An 18,499-nucleotide genomic window follows, 5' to 3' on the forward strand; every position below is an offset into this window, starting at 1 on the left:
GTTGGCGGACAGGATACAGTACTCAGGGGATTTATTTTAAAGGACAGTCCTAATAACAGTGTGTGCAGATAGGGATTTGTGTGGAAAAAATTGGTAGTAAAATTAAAGAAAACTGAAAGTTACAAAAATTGCAGCCAGCATACATGCTGTGCTTTCACATGACAGCGTTATAAGGACACATTCTAATAGTCAAAAATCTACTTGTCGCATGGCAGAATTGAAGACTTTTCTAACCTTTTCTAAGTATCTAATCTTTTTTTTTTTCCTAACCTAATTGCTGGGGATTTTTTTTTCAGTAAAATTGGTGCTTGTAGTGAATTTCTAGTCCCTTAACATCATCTGCACATCTTTGGTTAAAAACCTGTGTTGGTGTCAGAAACGTAGATTGATTGGCAACTGGTAATTAAACTACTCAGTTAAAATGGGACTTCCTATGCAATTTCTTCCAGGTATCCTTTCTTTTGTGTCATTTTCCCCTTATCCTCTCTTTTATGTATTTTTTTCCCCTTTGGAGCAAATCCTGTGCTCACAAAAGCCAAGGAGTCAATGAGGAGTTTTATTATCAGTTATAAAAATATTTTTGTAAACCTACCCAGGTCTGTTCCCCTTTTGAGTATTTGTTTAAAGTCTATTAAATATTATAGACTTTTAAAGTGTTCTTTTATTCCCCTTCCTTTTCAGAATTCCTGGTATGCATCCTTGCTGTCTGATGTACTGTTCTGTTATTTCGGTACAGGAGAGCTGAGATGTGTGCTCACATAACTCTCACTCCAGCAGGTAGCAATTTGTGCTGAAGTCAGAAATCCAGACGGTTTAAGTTAAGCAGCAGCTCCCTCTAGTGCTTTTTGGCCCTTTCTCCACTTTGAAAGAGCCTAGATAGCAGTTTAAACCTGTCAAATACACTGTTTGCTTCAGTCTTGGAAACATTGTGAAAATTGTGATTGTGAAATCAAAACCTCTGTACCCTTCAAATGTATTTTATATATTTGCTTGCTTCCATTTTCTTCTAGAGTCTTCTGAAAAAGAGTCTTTCACGTGCTGTTATCCTGCTCAGCATGGCTCTTCCCTGAAATTGAAATGCTGATTTTACGAAACAAAAAGAAATAATAATAGGATGCTGTGAGGTTTTAAGTACAGTATTTTGATCAGATTGCAGAACTGCGCTGATTGCTCTCTTCTGCCATAGCTGCTAATAAAAAGACTACAGGACTTATGAACACAGAAAGGGTTCCCAGCAGACTGTAGCTTGTTTTGAATTATGTATAATGGTTATCTAGTTACCACACTTCTTTTCTTTTTTTTCTCACTACTTAAAAGCAAATGACAGAATCACAGAATGAGCAGGATTAGAAGGGACCACTGTGGGTTATGTGACAACCTCCCTGCTCGAGCAGAGTGTTCTTAGAGCATTTTGCACAGGATTGAGTCCAGATGGTTCTTGCATGTCTCCAGTGAGGGAAACTCCACAACATCTCTGATCAATCTGTTCCAGTGCTCAGTCACCTGCACAGTAACGTGTGGAATGTATTTGAACTTAGTATTTATGCATTCTCAGCCTCAGGGTGGAAAGGCCAAATTTTGCAGTCTTCATTTAGGCAAAGTGCTTTTCTGGTCTTGGGTTGTAGAATTACTATCTGCCTCATTTTGTGTAGAGTTTTATTAAGAGGAGATAATTTATTTTTCTGTTCTACGTAGAAGATAGCTGCCTGATGTTAGGCACTGTTTTACATATTATGGTCAGTTGTGGGAGGTTTTGAAGTTGGATTTTTTTGGGAGGTTGGGATTTTATTTATTTATTTTTACTTTTCAATGAATCAGCAGGTATTTCTATTTACATAGATGGGAGAGAGGACAGAAAAAGGAGTTTTACTTGTTTTCCCATAAAGGGCTAACTTTATCTTCTCTGCCCTAATTTTCTCTGTCTCTACTGGAACTGTTATGACTGGAGGAATTCCATTTCTCAAGAGCTCCCATTTTAGTGGGACATCAGCTTGTTTTTAAAATAAAAAGAGTGCTAAGCTAGAGTTGTGCTACAGACTTCCACCAGTATAACACCATTCTTTGAGGTGAGTCTGAGTATGATTTCTGCCCAGTGTTGTTGTTTGGCAGAAGTGAAGTGTTATCAGCACTAGTTTTTAAAGGTAGGAAACATGAGGACTACCTGTTTTGGCTAGGTGCCATCTTGTCAAAGCTATCTGTTGCAGAGGTGGAAAAGAATCACAGGCTAGTAAACTATAATCACATTTATTCATTCTCTTAAACCAACACGTCCAGAGCTATTGTTTCCAATCAATAGATTTAATAGATTTATTTCATGATTGCCATTAGCCCTTGAAGCTCATCATTCAGTTCATCATACTTTTTCAAGGGGCTGAATTTCATAACTTTTGTCTTCTCAAGTATTTTTCCTTGGAAGATTAGCTTTGTGTTAAAGTCTTAAATTAAAATTTTATTTGCGTTGCATGTGATTCGGTAGAAAATTTCACTTGAATTTCTTCATTTAATTACATATGCTTTTGGTCTCATGATTCAATACGTATGTCATTGCCACAAAATTAGTTATCTTAACTAGCCAGCAGTTCGCCTTGGAAATTTCATTTCCTCTGCCTCAGGAAATACTGTCATTCCTCTACCAATGTTTTGAAAGGGAGTGAATGTTATCATTTAATTACAATAAGCAGAAAATCAAAACAATGGTAAGTGAAAATTGTCAGTAGCATTTCTGGTTTTCCTGGACTTTCAGCTTCTTTTTAGAAGAGTATTGGAAATGCTTACATGGTGGATGGGAATGGCTGGCAAGGATTGGTCATATTACTTGTTTCTGTGCATTAAGTTTTTACATCCATATCAAAATATAATTTATTTCATCTATGCTATTGTGGCAGACATCATGCCTTCATCATTCTTTCCATTTGCTCTTGGAAATAACTTGGAAAAGTTATACAATACTGCACATCTGCACTGATGAGTTTCACAATGTTTTGCATTGTAATAATCAGAAAAACAGTATCTTATTTTAAGGGTCAGGCACCAATATGAAATAAAAGGACAAAGTGATTACACTGAGTCACTTGCAGGCTGTGTTCTCCAAAATGGCCTATTTTTGAAATGCAACTGATGCAATTTACTTGTTACACATTTTACTGCATGGACTGTGAGATTGGGTAGACTTTTTCGGCAGTCTCATCTATAGAGAAATGCAGATGAACTATAAAAGTAAAGGGAGGGAAATATATTGTAAACCCCTGTAATTTCACAGTTTGGAGCTATTTCCCTGTAAGCACCAGTGTTTCTATTCCTGCCTTGTCTATAGAAATAACATCTGAAACCTGTTCGTAATTTCAGAAAACAATCAGGACACTTTTTCAGTTCTTTTCTTATTCATACAACTGTGCTCTCTGTGAGCTTCACTTCTCTCAATTACACGACTTGATATTAAAAAAGAGAAAGGAAATCCTGCTCAAGTGAGCTTCAAAGTGGCAGATGTGCAAAATTCTCAAGCGAAAGCTAGAAACTGCTTGTACAATAATTTTTCAATTGCTGTTAATTTGATTGCTTCTTCACTTGCAAACCAATGCTACTGTTTTGGGGTTTTTTGTCTGTAGAGACTTCAGAGTGGATTGTGCAACTATATTAAAGGAGTGGAACAGTGCGGAAGGAATGAAAGAGACTACAGTTTAGGAAAAAAGTCTAGAATAAAAATATTTTCTGTTGTACACTTGTTTAAATATGGTGTTATAGTTTTATTATAGAAAGAATGATGGAAAGATAAAATTATTAAATATATGTCAATTTTTGAAAACATAAATACTAAAACCAGAGGTTGTTTATCTCTGGTAACACAAAAGCTGTGGCATAGTCAGGAATACAATCCAAATGCCTGAAGTTCTCCTTGACTGTCTTAGTCATGAGGCAGTTCGGGGATGGGGATGTTCGAGGTTATGTCTGGTTTTCAAAACTGTGACGTACAATGGCTTTTCATTTCGTCAAGAATTATTTTAGGTACAAATAATATCTAACATGTTGAGGTTGGTGGCAGGTACAGATTTAAAATTCTTCCTGGATTGTGTGGCAGAAGCACTAGGAGCTGCTTCTACATCAGACCCTATTCTTTGACTTAACGGAAAGAGTTTTAAAATGCTGCGGAACAAAGATGTTGCTCATACCAGAAGGGATTTGTATTAAAATCAATATGAATGTCACTACTGCCTTCTCTGACAGACCAATTCACTTCAAAATAAGTTGCTAGTTTCCAAAATTCAGAGATTTAGAAACTGACTTTCCTTCTCCCCTATGCCTGATAAAAAGATATAATGAAGTTACAGAAAATAATTTACTATATGACCAAACAAAAGTATAAACTCTTTTACGTCCTCACTGCTCTTAGAATAAAGATATGCAAACATAAACTTAGTTCAATTAAAATGACCTTTTGATACATATTTTTCCATATAGGGTCCTTCTGGACTAGAAGGAATTCTGGATTCATTGAACAAACATTATAATGAGGTATGGAGATTTGATATAGTATCTGTGTGGGTTTATGACTAAGAAGTATCTAAGGTAGAAATGACTATAGTTTTGATCCCTGCAAACCACATTCCAAATTAATCCAAAAGGTAGTTCCTTCTGTCTTCTCTCTGCATCCCTTTACAAGCTCAGGCCACACTCCAGTCGCATACCTACTGTGTCATCTGTCTTACTGTCTTGCCTCCCATCCATCTTCTACTCACTGATTTTTTGACTGGTGTAACTCAAAAAGCAGGTGGGTGGACCGTGGAACTGTTAGCGGGAAGCACCAGCTCCCCACTTCTAAAACTAATTGCTCTAAGTTGTACTTGACATTACTTTCTTGACCTGCTCTGTCATGATTCTAAAAGTAAAACAGAAAGACAAGGCATAATTTTTAAAAGATCTGCTAGCAATCCATGAGAACTGTCCTTATGTTTGTATTATAGACTCATAAAAATAGTCTTAATTACAAAACCACCTGCAGCTAAAACCACTTAATAGAAAAAAAAAGTTAAAATTGGATAGGATGGTGTTCCACATGACAGAGCTTTGAAATACATACTACAGAAATTTCAAAGTTGTAGTGTCTGCCGTTGTAAGAAACCATCATTGAGAGATCACAGAAGTTTGCTTAATTGATGCTAGAGTAGTTAACTTATCTGATCAGAAAATTCTATTTAATTCAAAGACTTATGAAACACTACTACAGCAATATTTGTTCAATATAAAGGCTAATGTGTGTATCACACCTTAAGTCATGAAGGTCAAGCCTGGAAGACATCCATCTAATATTTCTTTAAATATTAGAATGTATAACTATGAAGAGCAGGTGAATTCAGGATATTCTCCTATACAACATTTCTAGACAAGTACTGAAATCTTTTCTTGAATAGATATTTTGGAGCTAAGTTCATGTCAAATATATCTTTTCAGTTGTTTTTATCGCTGAAGTGATTTCTCTGTTATTTCTGATATTTAATTCATTTCAAATCAGTTATCACCTTAGAAACATGCATTAGGAATTAAACATGGGGCATTTTCATGCCTGGAGACTTAGTTTCTGGTTTTGGTTTGCCATTTCAAATGTATGTGTTGAAGTTTTCTATATTTTCATTTTACACCTTTGGTTTTCTTACCAGTTAATTTTTTCCACCAAAGAGCTTTTGCTGATACCAGCCCTGTTTCCTCTATCAGTACCATATTTATTGTAACTCATTCCCGACCTCTGCACTATGAATTTGTTTTATCCTGATAGTACCTTTAAGGTAATTTTGCAAGAGGAAATACAAGCAGTGGCGACCTTCTGGAACTGATAAGCAGATGTCTCAAAAAAAAAATAATTTTTTTTCTTATCACTGTAAGGCTCTAAGTGTTTGTAAGGTGGCTTATATTTCCTAATTAACAATATTCTGGAAAAAAAGCTAGACCAGCTGCTAGGTGTCTATAAGTTAATTGTCTTTTAAATCCTGTACACCTTAACAACTTTTCTTCCTTCAGCTGTCTAGTTTGAAGACTTTAATGACTCTATCACAAGCAATTAACTGTTCAACAAGGAAATGCTGTTTGATTCCTGGTGAAAGAGGAGATGGCTTTCTGATTCAAGCAACAGGTTCTAAATAGGCAACATTTCTGTAACTATGTGTTCAGAACCTCCTAGAGTCAAAATAAGTCTCTAACTGCTTCAGCAAACATATTAGTTCCTATACATTTTATGATGGGAGTAGGATGTTTCCATCAAGGACAAGACAAAAAGTCATCAAAGACAAGGACAGCTTCTCTGCTTTGCCATTGATTCAAGCAGATGTATGCACCAGTAACTTCCCTTTCTCCCCCCACACTATTATATAGTATGTCAAGAGCTGATTTTGTCCACTGCACCTTGGAGGCACCAAACAATTTTTTGCATTTCCAGTATATAATTCCAGTATATAATTACCTCAGTAATTTGCATTGGTAAAATGATATTTGAGTGATACCCTGAGATTTTTGAGATTCCTCACAGCACAGGAAATGATCTTGTCATTTTCCATCACTTTATGAATGTTCTTAAGGATCTCATAAGGTCTTCTTTCAGTTTGGTGTTTAAAAGTGTTCATATTGTGACCACATTTTGGTTGCTATAGATGTCGTAATACCTTTTTTTTTCTCCCTGAGGATGTTAGTTGGCTTCTTTGTGTTGATATTTTCAGGAAGCATGAGAAACTTCTACCAAGAAATGTGGTGACTCTTAAGACCCATCATAATTAATAATGTCTCTTTTTTTTCCTCTAATTTCTCTGTTTCTTAGCAGATTATTTGCTGTTCTTCTGAGTTCTGTATGATATCAAGAAGTAGTTGGTTTTGCATAATGTAATTAAATAATCTGTTGCAACCAAGGTTCTTCTAGCTCAGTATCAATCACTTTATTGTGCTAGGAGGCTGGAGTGCAAGTCTTTAAAAGCATAATATACTTGATCCATGTATACAGTGAAAGAGAGCACTATAAATACAATTGCTGATCGCAGCAGCAAATTGTGATGAACAGCAAACCAAGATCAGCAATCTTTCTTTAATGAAGGTGAGGGGAACCTGCTGAGGATAAGTAGTAGCATTGATCCTTAATGGGTTGGGAGACAGTGCCGGAGCCTTTCTTCCCTCATTCCTCCTTTGTGCCTGTTCTTGCAAGGCATGTGGCTATTTTTATGTTCCTTCTTGTTATGTCTTTTGTGCTTTCAGCGTAAACAAGGTACTTTGCATGTATTCAATACATGCATTTGTTTTCTCTTCTTTTTGCCAAGAGACTAGTTCTATCCTGTACTGCAGGTTACATTCCTTCAGCGATTGATAAACAATGCCTCATGATTTGAGTTTGTTTACTCTCAGGCCTCTGTTATCATCCTTTGCCTGGGCTTTCAGGGCCTCTGTCATCTTTTTTACTTATCAGTTTCCCACACATAAATAGAAGGTCACTTTAGTCAAACTTGCTTCTAAACATCAGTTGAATCTAAAATGTTCTACAACACATAAAAATAAAAATGAAACCAAAACACAAAGGAATTGAAACCGTATCACAGTCTTTCCAATAAATGTTTTAGAATAATTACAGTTCACAGTAATTTTAGATTATTCTGGAATAATTAATTATTAATTTTCTAAAATTTTTTTTGCTTTATTGTATTTTACTTAAATTTTGTTGTAAGGAACAAATTACCTATAAACATGCAAAGACCATAGAAGCAGTTATTTAGTCTAATAGCCTCTTTTTTTTTTCCTCCATGTATGCATAAGAAATGCACAACTAAGTATAAATCATAATTTATAGTGTACTCATTATAACAGGCACCTGATTCTGCTCAGTCCAATGGTAGTCAACTACTTATCAGCAATACTCAGGTTCCTTTATCTGGGTATCTGCCTCTGGCTCTGAAGCTGATTTTGATAATTAGTGTACCAACAGTGTTTACAAACCCTAAATACCTAAGAAAATCCACCATAACACTAGCATTTCTAAAATAATAATGATTTTATTAAACTGATTTTATTCAGTTTATATTCAGTTACCTACTTCTGAAAATATTAGCAGAGTGCAAATGGCACTTTTATTCATCATAATGTTTCTCTATTTTAGCAGTATGGAAACTGGAATATGGCCTGCTAAGGGTGATACATGTTCTAGGGCTTAGATTCCTTGGGTCTAGATGGGTGCTCATTTTTCAGGGTCTTTTTTGTTGTTGTTGTTGTTGTTTCTTTTCCCACTGTCATTAAAAGAAAACACATTCCCCATAGGTAGTCTGAGTCTGGCTTTGTGAAAAGGAAATAATTTGCTTTGTATTTTATTATGTCTTTACCTTGTAGAGAAGAGTAAATAAATGCAGTGCAGTAAACACCTGAGCACATATACAACCTGAACCTCTGGTCCTTAAATCTGTCTATTTTCTTTGAGGAGCAATGTGAGGAGCCTGTTGACCATGTTTATTCCCACTCCTTCTGGCTCACTACTGTAGTAGACTTAAATTAGTTCTACATTCTTTTGCATTTCATGCTGCTCAAAAGTAAAAAGCTTGTGGTTTTTTCATAGGAGAGAAGTGGGTTTTATTCTTTTTTAACATACTTGAGGAATGTACCGTAACAATGAGCATAAAAATATGCACTTTGCATTGAGTTTTTTTAAAAAAGTCACATATTTGCGCAGCAATGTTCTACAAAGACATTTCCCTTTTATGCTTTTGTTCCTGTTCTGCTAGTCTGGCTGGTTGCTCAAATACATTACCTAGCTGTACTGCATAGGCATTTGTTATCCCTTTCTAGTAATACATTAGGACTTCTGAATTTACATACTGGTAAATTACAAGAAATTGTTATGGTAAATAAATTGTTACTGTAAGTGAATGGTGACATTTTCTGCTTTTTGATCTTTGTAATAATATTTCTTTCCAGAGTGATACAAGACTACTAGAAGTACTTGGGACTCCTGGACTTAAAGGCCAGAAGGGAGATGTTGTAAGCATTTGGCATGAACTTGGAGAAATTTCACAGTGCCTGTCTAACCTGTCTCTACCACACTTAACATAGTATCTTTTATTTGATTTATCACAACAGGCTTTGAAGGAATAGATTTTAGAGATGATTGGCACTTTGAACTGTGTAGTCCAATATCCAGCTCATCGTGCTATCCTGCAGGAGCAGCACGTGATCCTTTGTCCTCTAGTATAAACAGAAAGGAAAAATGCTGAAAGGACTGTGTGTGGTTTCCATAATGCTGTCTGAGAAGTCAAATGAGCTGACCTGCCTGCTATGTGGAAAAGACTCTGAAAAAGTTGAAATTTGAAAAATATTTTGAATAGTAAATCACAAATATTTAAAACAGTTTCTCTGTAACAATAGGACTTTCTATACCAAGAATACTTACAGACAGTCTCTAAATATTGCATGGAAGTCAAATTCTGAATCCACACCATATGACAGTATGTTGTTTATAGTCATCTGTCCTGTGTAAACAGTGGAATGATTTTTAACAATTGCGTGTGTTCCAAACTTGTAAGAGAAGGGACAAGTGCTCTGGATATGTCACAGAATTAACAACATTTTTTAGGGAGAAGCCTGCAGATCTGCTATAGAATACAGTCATTTAAATTCATTTGCACACGTTTAAAGCTTGATTTCCATTGCAATAATGGTTAAGATGTGGCTTACATAGAACAAAGTACAGGTAAAGAAGGGGAGAGGTTTATCTGCATTTGTCAGAATATAAAAGATTTTAAAATTAATTAATTTTGTTAAAAGGGTCAGAAAGGAGAATTGGGAATGACAGGCGCGAAAGGAGAAAAGGTAAGTTAATTCCTTACTTCTGTGCTCGTGTGTTATGCTAGAAGTTAACTAAATATACTGATTATTAGTGAAATCTTGGAAAATATACAAGAGATCAAGAAAATGTATTTGGGCATAGGAAAAGTTGTCGTTATTCAAGCACCTTCTTGTGTGGGTATTTATATATGCAAGTAAATTTCCCTGTTCTAGCAGTTCACAAAGTCCTTAGTTTTAAACACATTCAGACTTTCACTGAATACTAGTTTAAAATTGTTTATATAAGTTTATGACCAGAGACTGACTCATGAATTAGGCACCATTCACATTTTTTCAGGTTATGAATGTGATCTTCAATATCTTTATGAGAAAACAGAAGTCTTTAAATTATTAAAATTTAGAAATAAACCTTCTAATTTAGTGTCTTTTAGTTTGAGAATAAATTTTCCAGAATGACTGGGGGGGAAAGTGGAGCATTACTGGGGAACAGGTGTATATTTTGCTTTTCTAGGAATGTGTTCTTCATCTGTATACCCAGTTCTTCATCTACTGATTATTAGGCATTTTGCTATTCAGCTGTTAGGCTTCCAGTTGGTTTCTTTGGTCATATCTTTCTATACAAATAGTTTTCATACAAGCAGAAACATTTTTTTACTCTGTTGATATCACAGATTTATGATTTTGTGTGCTATAGAGCACTTGTGTTTGGGAATTTTTCAGTTTTGGATGCATTATCACTGTCTTTAGTTCACGTTCCTGACCCTCCCTTGTACTCCTGCTTGAAAGGACAACACCTGCCATGGTCTTGGCATTAAATCAACATCATCCTTCAAGTAAACTTTTGTAGTCCATATATTTGTACTGTATATAAGTTTAAAAAAATGCAACATTTTTCAAGGACTCTTCAACAAAACCAGGCATATGAACTATTTACTATTTAAAAAAAAAACTGTGTTAACCTCTTCCCTGTGTTTCCTTAGGGAGAGCCTTCTGAAAAAGGGGACAAGGGAGATCCAGTAAGTATAGCATGTTTTGAACTGATGTGAATAATTTACATTCAAGATTATTTCCATACTATATTCATGCTGTAATTCCTCGTCTTTGTACATGTTCATTAGATTCAGGGATTATGTGGGATAGCATATATTTTGTCTCCTGTCTTACACAGGTTATAAATAAAAACCAGAGATGCACAGTTCTTCACCATTTCTGTTGTTGGTACAGTCCATGAACTGAGTTTAAAGCACACACCTTTTTTTTATTGTATGCGGAGGTTCTTTCTTTCAGTTATTTCACAAATTTTTTTGTGGCCTGAACTGTATTATTTTTATGCCCTTAGTGTGGCATTTAACATCAGGCAGATTTGATATAGTCATTTTATGTGTGCATAACTTCTTTGTTATTTTGGGGCGTATTTTTAGAACTCTCATTCTGTTTACCTATGTTACTTATTTTTAAGTAATTATTGTCCCCTCTTATGACATTTGACAAAAGCTAGTTATGTTTTTTAGTACACAACTCAAGGTTGCTTAGATTTTTGTGATTTACATGTTATAATAACCAAAATAAGCCTTACTGCAATAATGTGTGGGTTTGGAGATGAATATTGTGTACCAGAAGAAATTTTATTGTGAAGAATAGGCTTTTGTCTGGAAAAGCTCTTATGCAAATGTAGTATTTTCAAACATGTTTTTCTTTAAAACATTAGGAAAACCTGAAAAAAAAAATTAGTTTGAAAGAGGAATGCCTTTCAGAGTTTGCAGAAAAAAAATCAGAAATTCTTTAATGCTTTCTCAATATTTAAGTTTGCAAACTGTGTTACAATATTTTAAGTAGCATATTAAACTCTTAGCTGATCTTAGTTTAAGTTTTAACTTCTTATGGTTTTATCTAATGTTTTCAGGGAGAGACTGGAATGCAGGGATCGAAAGGAAATAAGGTATTTTCTGACTTGTGCACACTACATACATTGCTGATACACATAGCTGATACTGGAAGATATAACAGTAACCTTGGATTTTTTTGTTTTCTCAAACAATGTCATTAGGGTGAAGTGGGAGACCCTGGACCACCTGGTCTTATCGGAAATCCAGGATCAAAGGTAGGTGAGAGGTATTTTTGTGTTATTAACAGCAAGTGCGTTCTATGCTGTTTTATAAGAGGACTGAATTCTATCAACTCCTTAGCTAGTATTAAAGGACAGAGAATGCAAATAGTTTATGTCAAAAGTTTGTGCTTGGATTATGGCTATTTTACATAAGATTTGCATTTTACATAAAGTTATGTTGATCTCAGCATCATTCAGGAATATTTAAGCAAAGCTCAAATGTTATTTGGTCACTCGAGATTATGAGCACCCATTTTGCAATTACAAATCCACTGGTAGCTGGGTGTATTCTCTTTATCCATCAGTGAGGCAAGGAGTAACCACTGCCACTACTACTGTTCCTCTGTTTAATCTTATGAGACTGTAGGTGATGTCAAACCAGTCATTGCCTTGCTTTGAGTCTATCCTCATAGGCAAACTCCAGAACTGTGTGCTGGACAGTGAGGTGGATTGAGAGCTGGCTGAACAGCAGATCCCAGAAGGTCATGATCAGTAGCACAGGGTGTAGTTGGAGGCCTCTCACTAGTGGTGTCTCCCAAGGTTCAATACTGGGCCCAGTATTGTTTAACTTATTCATCAATGACTTTGATGAAGGGGTAGCTGCCTCCTCAGCAAGTTTGCTGATGACACGAAGCTGGGAGGAGCAGTTGATGCCCCAAGGTGCTGTGCAGCTCTTCACAAGGATCTCAAAAGGTTGGAGAGGTGGGTAGAGAAGAACTGTCTGATACTCAACAAAGGCGAAGTCAGGGTCCTGCACCTGGGGAAGGAAGAACCCCATGTACAGATACAGGCTGGAGGCTGACCTGCAGGAAAGCAGCTCTGCAGAGAAGGACCTGGGGGTCCTCCTGGCAGACAACAAGCTGTCCATGATCCAGCAGTGTGCCCTTGTGGCCAAGAAGGACAATGGTATCCTGGGGTGCATTAGGAACAGCCTTGTCAGCAGGTCAAGGGAGGTAATCCTGCCCCTCTACTCAGCCACAGTGAGGCAAATCTGGAGCGCTGTGCCCAGTTCTGGGCTAGTCAGTCTCTCTACAAGAGAGACATGGAGCTCCTGGAATGCGTCCAGTGGAGGGCAACAAAGATGAATAAGAGACTGGAGCATCTTTCTTACAAGGAAAGGCTAAGGGAGCTGGGCCTGTTTGGCCTCGAGAAGAGATGACTGAGAGGGGACTTCATCAATTTGTATAAGTATCTGAAGGGAGGGTGTCAAAAGGATATATCCAGGCTCTTCTTGGTGGTGCCAACCAACAGGACAAGAGGCAATGGGCAGGAACTGATGCACAGGAAGCTCCACCTGAGTATGAGAAAGAATTTCTTTACTATGTGGGTGACCAAGGACTGGAACAAGATTGCCAGAGAGGTTGTGGGGTGTCCCTCTCTGGAGATACTCAAGAAAGTGTGCCATGTGCTCTAGGATGACCCTGCTTGAGCAGGGAGGTTGGACCAGATGACCCACTGTGATGCCTTCCAATCTTACTCATTCTGTGATTGTGTGATTCTGTGAGGAAAGTAGCTGAAGCACAAATGTTCTTGAGAGTCTCTCATGATGCCTTGTATCAAAGAAAGGTAGAATTGGAAACTGTTAAAATGTAACCTCCACCTAACACTATTCATGTTATATATGATAATACTCAAATTTTAGAACATCAAAAGAAAGCCCAATGATAATGGATGTAGTTATAGAATCCACAAAGCTGTTGTCTTAAAAATGATTCTTGAAATCTTGATTTATTCTTTTATTCTGTCTGACCCTTTAGGTATTGCCTTGGTATTGATTTGCATTTGCTTTGTATAAATACTTTGGGTTTTGTACATATCAGTCCCCAAGATTTATTGAACATTAGAGTAAGGGAGAATGAGCAAACTCTACTTCTTACTTCATGTGGAAGATAATTCTTAATGCCAGATGTTTTAATCTATTTATATATAAGTATGCTTTACACCAAATTACAGTAGTGTATTGACTTTTCCCTGTATTATATCATTTCACAGGGACTGCAAGGCCCTCCAGGACCTGTCGGACCCAGGGGACTGCCAGGAGAAGTTGTATGTATTGTGCAGTTTCACCAAGCTGTAGCAGTGTGGTGTGTGAACAGTTAGCCAGTGGAACAGTACCACAGAAGTTATAATAGGTGCTCCTTTCGTGGGTGGTACTATAGCAATGATGGGTTGAAGCACAATCAGATGGAATGCCTCCCTCAACAGGCCTTTAATCTCGAGTTTCAATAAACCATCTATATCCTGCTTCTGACACCATTTGACAGCCTGAAGTGGATCTGGATATTGGGGTTTATTTAAGAACCACTGAATTGAGGTCTTTTACCCTTCCTGATTATCTCTTGCTCATTCCCATGTTAGCATTATATCCTGACCTCCATTTTCAGCAGGGAGATTGTTGCTTGGCCAGGACAGTTGGGCAGCAAGTTGTCTTGGTTTGTGTTGTGCAGCTTCTCACAGTTACCAGCCACAGGTACAACTGGCTAAGGCTCACCAGAGATTCAGTGTGCCCTTAACCTTTATGTCTGAGTGCAAAACTGGTGGGTTGGGAATGTCAAACAGTGATATGGCTCAGCAGAATCTCAATGTTCCTGTAGTTATTATGCTTTTGAGTGTCCCACATTCAGGTCTGCCAATGGATTGGGGTTTGTCAAGGTGATAAGGGTATCCTTCATGGGCATTTTAGTGTAACTATAACCATTATGCCACTGGGCAACAGGCTAGTGGGTCTGCTGGCTGGTTGAGATTTCTTAAACTGGTAGGCACCTCCCTGAAGATCCAGAACACCTGTAACACTTGTGCCTCTGGGCAGGAAGAGCATGGGTGAAATGTTAATCCAGTCTGGAGTCTCTAGGAAATGTCTTGAACTATTAAGCACCATTACACAAGACTTGAAAGTTCCCTGGGCATTTGACTGAACACTGTAATATAGCAGAAGCCTCTTCTGGGGAGGTGGCTGCCTGTCTCACTTCCAAATTATAGCACAATCCCTCTTTAGGTGTGCAGGCACCTATGTTCTGCCTAATCCCCCATATAAACTGAAATTAGGTTTCAGTCCACAACATTTGTGGTGTCACATAACCTAACAAGTGGCACCTACCCCGTCTTCTTGGTTCTTGCACCTGCCTTCCTCCATAAACCATAAAATGGCTTTTAAGTAGCGTTTTGGAGATTTGAGTGGTAGATCCAAGAACTGGATCAAAAAAAGCAGGCAATGGAGAGCTTAGGTTTAGCCTAGCAGAACAGAAGCTACCAACAGAAGCACCTAGGTGCTGGTGTTGTTGCATTTTGTCTTGGGCCTTTCCAAGCATGCTCTGAGACTACTTTGTTGAAGAGAACTCTTGTTTTGAACAGACTTTTATGTCATGTGCTTTTTTAATATTAGAACACCATTCTAAGTGATACACAGCTGGCAGACTTTTTATTTTTGACCTGTAAAAAGTCTAAGGTATGTAAGCAAAGTGACAACTGGAGTACAACGTCTTCAGCTCGTGGCAGAGGATTGAAATACTAGTATTCAAATCTTCAGTTAGTTATTTTCTACTGGCTTACTTACTGACCATTTCTTTATACCTGATTTTCCTACTCAGTTTAGGCACACATTTTTTCAATTGTGTCTAATGTACGTATCATCTATACAGTAGTTTGTAAGCCTCATCTGGTGTGCTTCTATTTATGTATAGATCTCCAGTCCTACTGTGAAAGATAACTATATACTGCATTTCTCTCTTGCTTGTGTTACCACCATCCCACTTGAGTTCATAATTGCTGCTTTTGAAACTGCTGTTCTGATAGATCTTTGATCAAGTGGCATTTTGAACAGATAAATACTGGATATAATGTATGTAGATCATAGATACAGATGATCTTGAAGATTCATATTTGTACATACAATTCTAATATGTGAAAACATATTTAAATATATTATAGAGACATGTGTTTATCTCTAGTCTTGTTGTTTTGTTTTGTCTTCTAAAGATTAAACATTATGGATTAACAAATATATGCAACAATTTTATGTGGTATAATGAAAATTGTGAAAGGTTAAAAATTGTTTTACTTTCACTTACATCATCAATGAGTCATCCAGCATGTAAGACTTACGTCTTTTCCTAAGAAATCTCTCAAGCTTTGTCCAACAAAAAAAGAAAAAAAAAGAATTGTAGAAGAGTTGGGGATAGAGTAGACCATGGTGTCTAATCCATAATCAGTAAATTTAAAATTCCGTATATTTTTATACTGATTTGGTCTTGGTATAAGCAGAATGTCCTTCATAAGGGTACCTTTTTTTCTTTCTTATGCTTTTAATTTGTATGGTTGGGTGAAACAAGTAGCTGTCTGTATTAAGCAGAGAAAGGAAACACACAGCTCTTGCACCTTCACTACTGGCATGAAAATGTTGTCGTCCTTCATATGTCAGTGTTCAAAAAGCTGTGTTTTACACTCTGAAGAAAAATTAAAACAATATGAGTTTCTTTGTCTTTTTCTTAGAAAGTTCATTTTCTAGTCCAGCTTAAGTTTCAGACTTGGATTTTACTTTTCAGATTGGGCAATTTTATCTCTTACTGTGAAAATTACTGGTATTAATAAAACTCTTGACTAAATGATTGAATAACATTGAAGGGTCATGGAAAAAGTTTTCTGTATTTGTTACAGCATAATAAGAGAACCCAATTAAGCCTTCCTTATTATTTAAATAGTTTCTATTTAGGTTTTAATCTTTTTTATTTCTCTGCATTTATAAAAATTCTCAATGAAAAAGAAAAGGAAAAATACTGAAGTTAAAATCAAAATGTAAAAGATGAAAATACTTAGGAAAAAGAAAGGGTGGAACATATTTTATTTGCTGAAAAATTTTGACTGTCCATTAAATATCTAAAGCATTTTAAAGGAATTTTTTGGATTAAATAATGTGCAGGGGTGGGAATTCATTGAAGTTTTTAAGATACCAATTTGAATAATTAACTGGTGTAGGGAATCATGCAGACCTTTATGGGGAGAAAAGATGAGACACTTATTTAAAACTCAAGTTTTATGTGCTACTGCCCTCTTTGAAAAAAATATTGATTTTTCAAGACTTTTGAAATAGAAGAAATAAACCTTTCAGTCTCTGCCACTCTGCCCTGAGAGGGTCCAGAAAATAATCTTGATTATTACATTTCAATTAAAAGAAAAATTATTCATATATTTAATTAAAAAAGCATTCATTAACTTATACTCTTTAACATTTGGTGTCAATACTAATGCATAATAAATAATCCAGTGTAAACTAGTTTTTGTCTGTAATTTTAAATAACCTTTAAGGGAATAGCTATAAAAATGTACAGTTATGTTTTTATTAATTCCAGGGCTTACCAGGAGAGCATGGGGTACCAGGAAACCCAGGAGTTAAAGGAGACAAGGTATTTTTTTAAGTGTTTTTAATTAAGCTTGATATGTTAGAGCATATTAAATTAAAACCTCAGAAGTAACCTTCCATCCTTTTGTGGTGCATCTGTGTGGCTGCTGTATGAATTGATTTTGAAATGTACCAGCAGCAACCTCCTGCCTGCTTCTTGAAGATGCTGCAGGCCAGTTTGGCAACCCAGTTTCTCTTCAGATTTATAATTTAAGTAATATTTCAAGAAGGTTGCACTGCACCCTTACATTGAATCTGTGCAGTGCAGAAATGTCAGTGCAGGTCCTGACTACAGAAACCCATTTCAATGTAGTGCCCTACCTGGACTAATGTGTAAAATCCCACTTCACAGTCAGACATATTCATCTTGGCAGAGCACTGGGGCAACTACACTGTCTCAGATGTAAACCAAGGCTGTGTCTCTTTATGACATTGTATTTTACTGTGTACAAATCCCTTAGTCAGAATTCAGATACATCAGCAATAGCTAAAAATTGTATGTGTGTATGTATTGAATGTAGAGAAGGGGAGAAAAGAGGATACACAGGTGTGCTCTGAGCTATGTGATGTGTTATGGTATTTATACATTGTGGAGTACAAGAGAAACTAATAAAATCCATTAATAGTTTGAAAAATTGAGCTAGAAGACAGACAGAAGAAAATAACTGGAACAAAAATCTACTCACCTCATAAAATGAGAAGTAGTGGATTCAGAAAAAATCACAGAAATGTTGCAAGAGCATGCAAAAGACAAAAGGACAGCATAATATAAAGCCCGAGTAAGCAGCAGGAGTTAGAGGTGTGGAACAAGAGGCACTGCATGCACTGATGTAAGAAGTAGAAGTGTAAACAGGAGTACAGTGAGGACCCTGGGTTTAGCACTAGTGGTAGATAGCTGGGGAGAGATTGCAGTTGGTGGAAACAGGTGGAAACCTGTTGCTGTGAATTAATTGTCAGGGTTTAATGAAAACCTGTGTATGAGGGGCCTGGGGACCACAAAATGTAGATCAGTTGCATTGTAAGCATGGAAAATCAAGACAATGCTAGTTACAATTGATGGTTGTGTAGTCCATGCCTCCTCTTCTTCTGTAACTTCTTGAAGGAAAATATCAGTGCTTTTTTTTCTTCTCTATTTATTCTCAAATACTGATACATTCAATAATAAACTTGATAATATTTACAGTTTTTTTATAGGAGAAATT

General features: G+C 36.5%; 1 protein-coding gene across 10 annotated transcripts in view; it reads left to right on the forward strand.

The window, feature by feature from the left end:
• The window catches only part of COL19A1 (collagen type XIX alpha 1 chain), a 188,179-nt gene that overhangs the window by 127,659 nt on the left and 42,021 nt on the right, over positions 1–18,499 (forward strand). For 9 of the 10 annotated variants that reach the window (XM_051777713.1, XM_051777716.1, XM_051777717.1 and 6 more), the window contains 8 exons: positions 4,456–4,509; positions 8,929–8,991; positions 9,775–9,819; positions 10,776–10,811; positions 11,699–11,734; positions 11,843–11,896; positions 13,895–13,948; positions 17,248–17,301. In XM_051777713.1, the coding sequence (XP_051633673.1) occupies positions 4,456–4,509; positions 8,929–8,991; positions 9,775–9,819; positions 10,776–10,811; positions 11,699–11,734; positions 11,843–11,896; positions 13,895–13,948; positions 17,248–17,301 (396 nt within the window). The remainder of the gene's footprint in view (positions 1–4,455; positions 4,510–8,928; positions 8,992–9,774; positions 9,820–10,775; positions 10,812–11,698; positions 11,735–11,842; positions 11,897–13,894; positions 13,949–17,247; positions 17,302–18,499) is intronic. The other variant, XM_051777715.1, reaches the window with a different exon arrangement.

Source organism: Manacus candei, unplaced genomic scaffold, assembly GCF_025592945.1.
Source record: "Manacus candei isolate 608988 ecotype Guabito, Panama unplaced genomic scaffold, ASM2559294v1 h1tg000011l, whole genome shotgun sequence".
NCBI classification, from domain to species: domain Eukaryota; kingdom Metazoa; phylum Chordata; class Aves; order Passeriformes; family Pipridae; genus Manacus; species Manacus candei.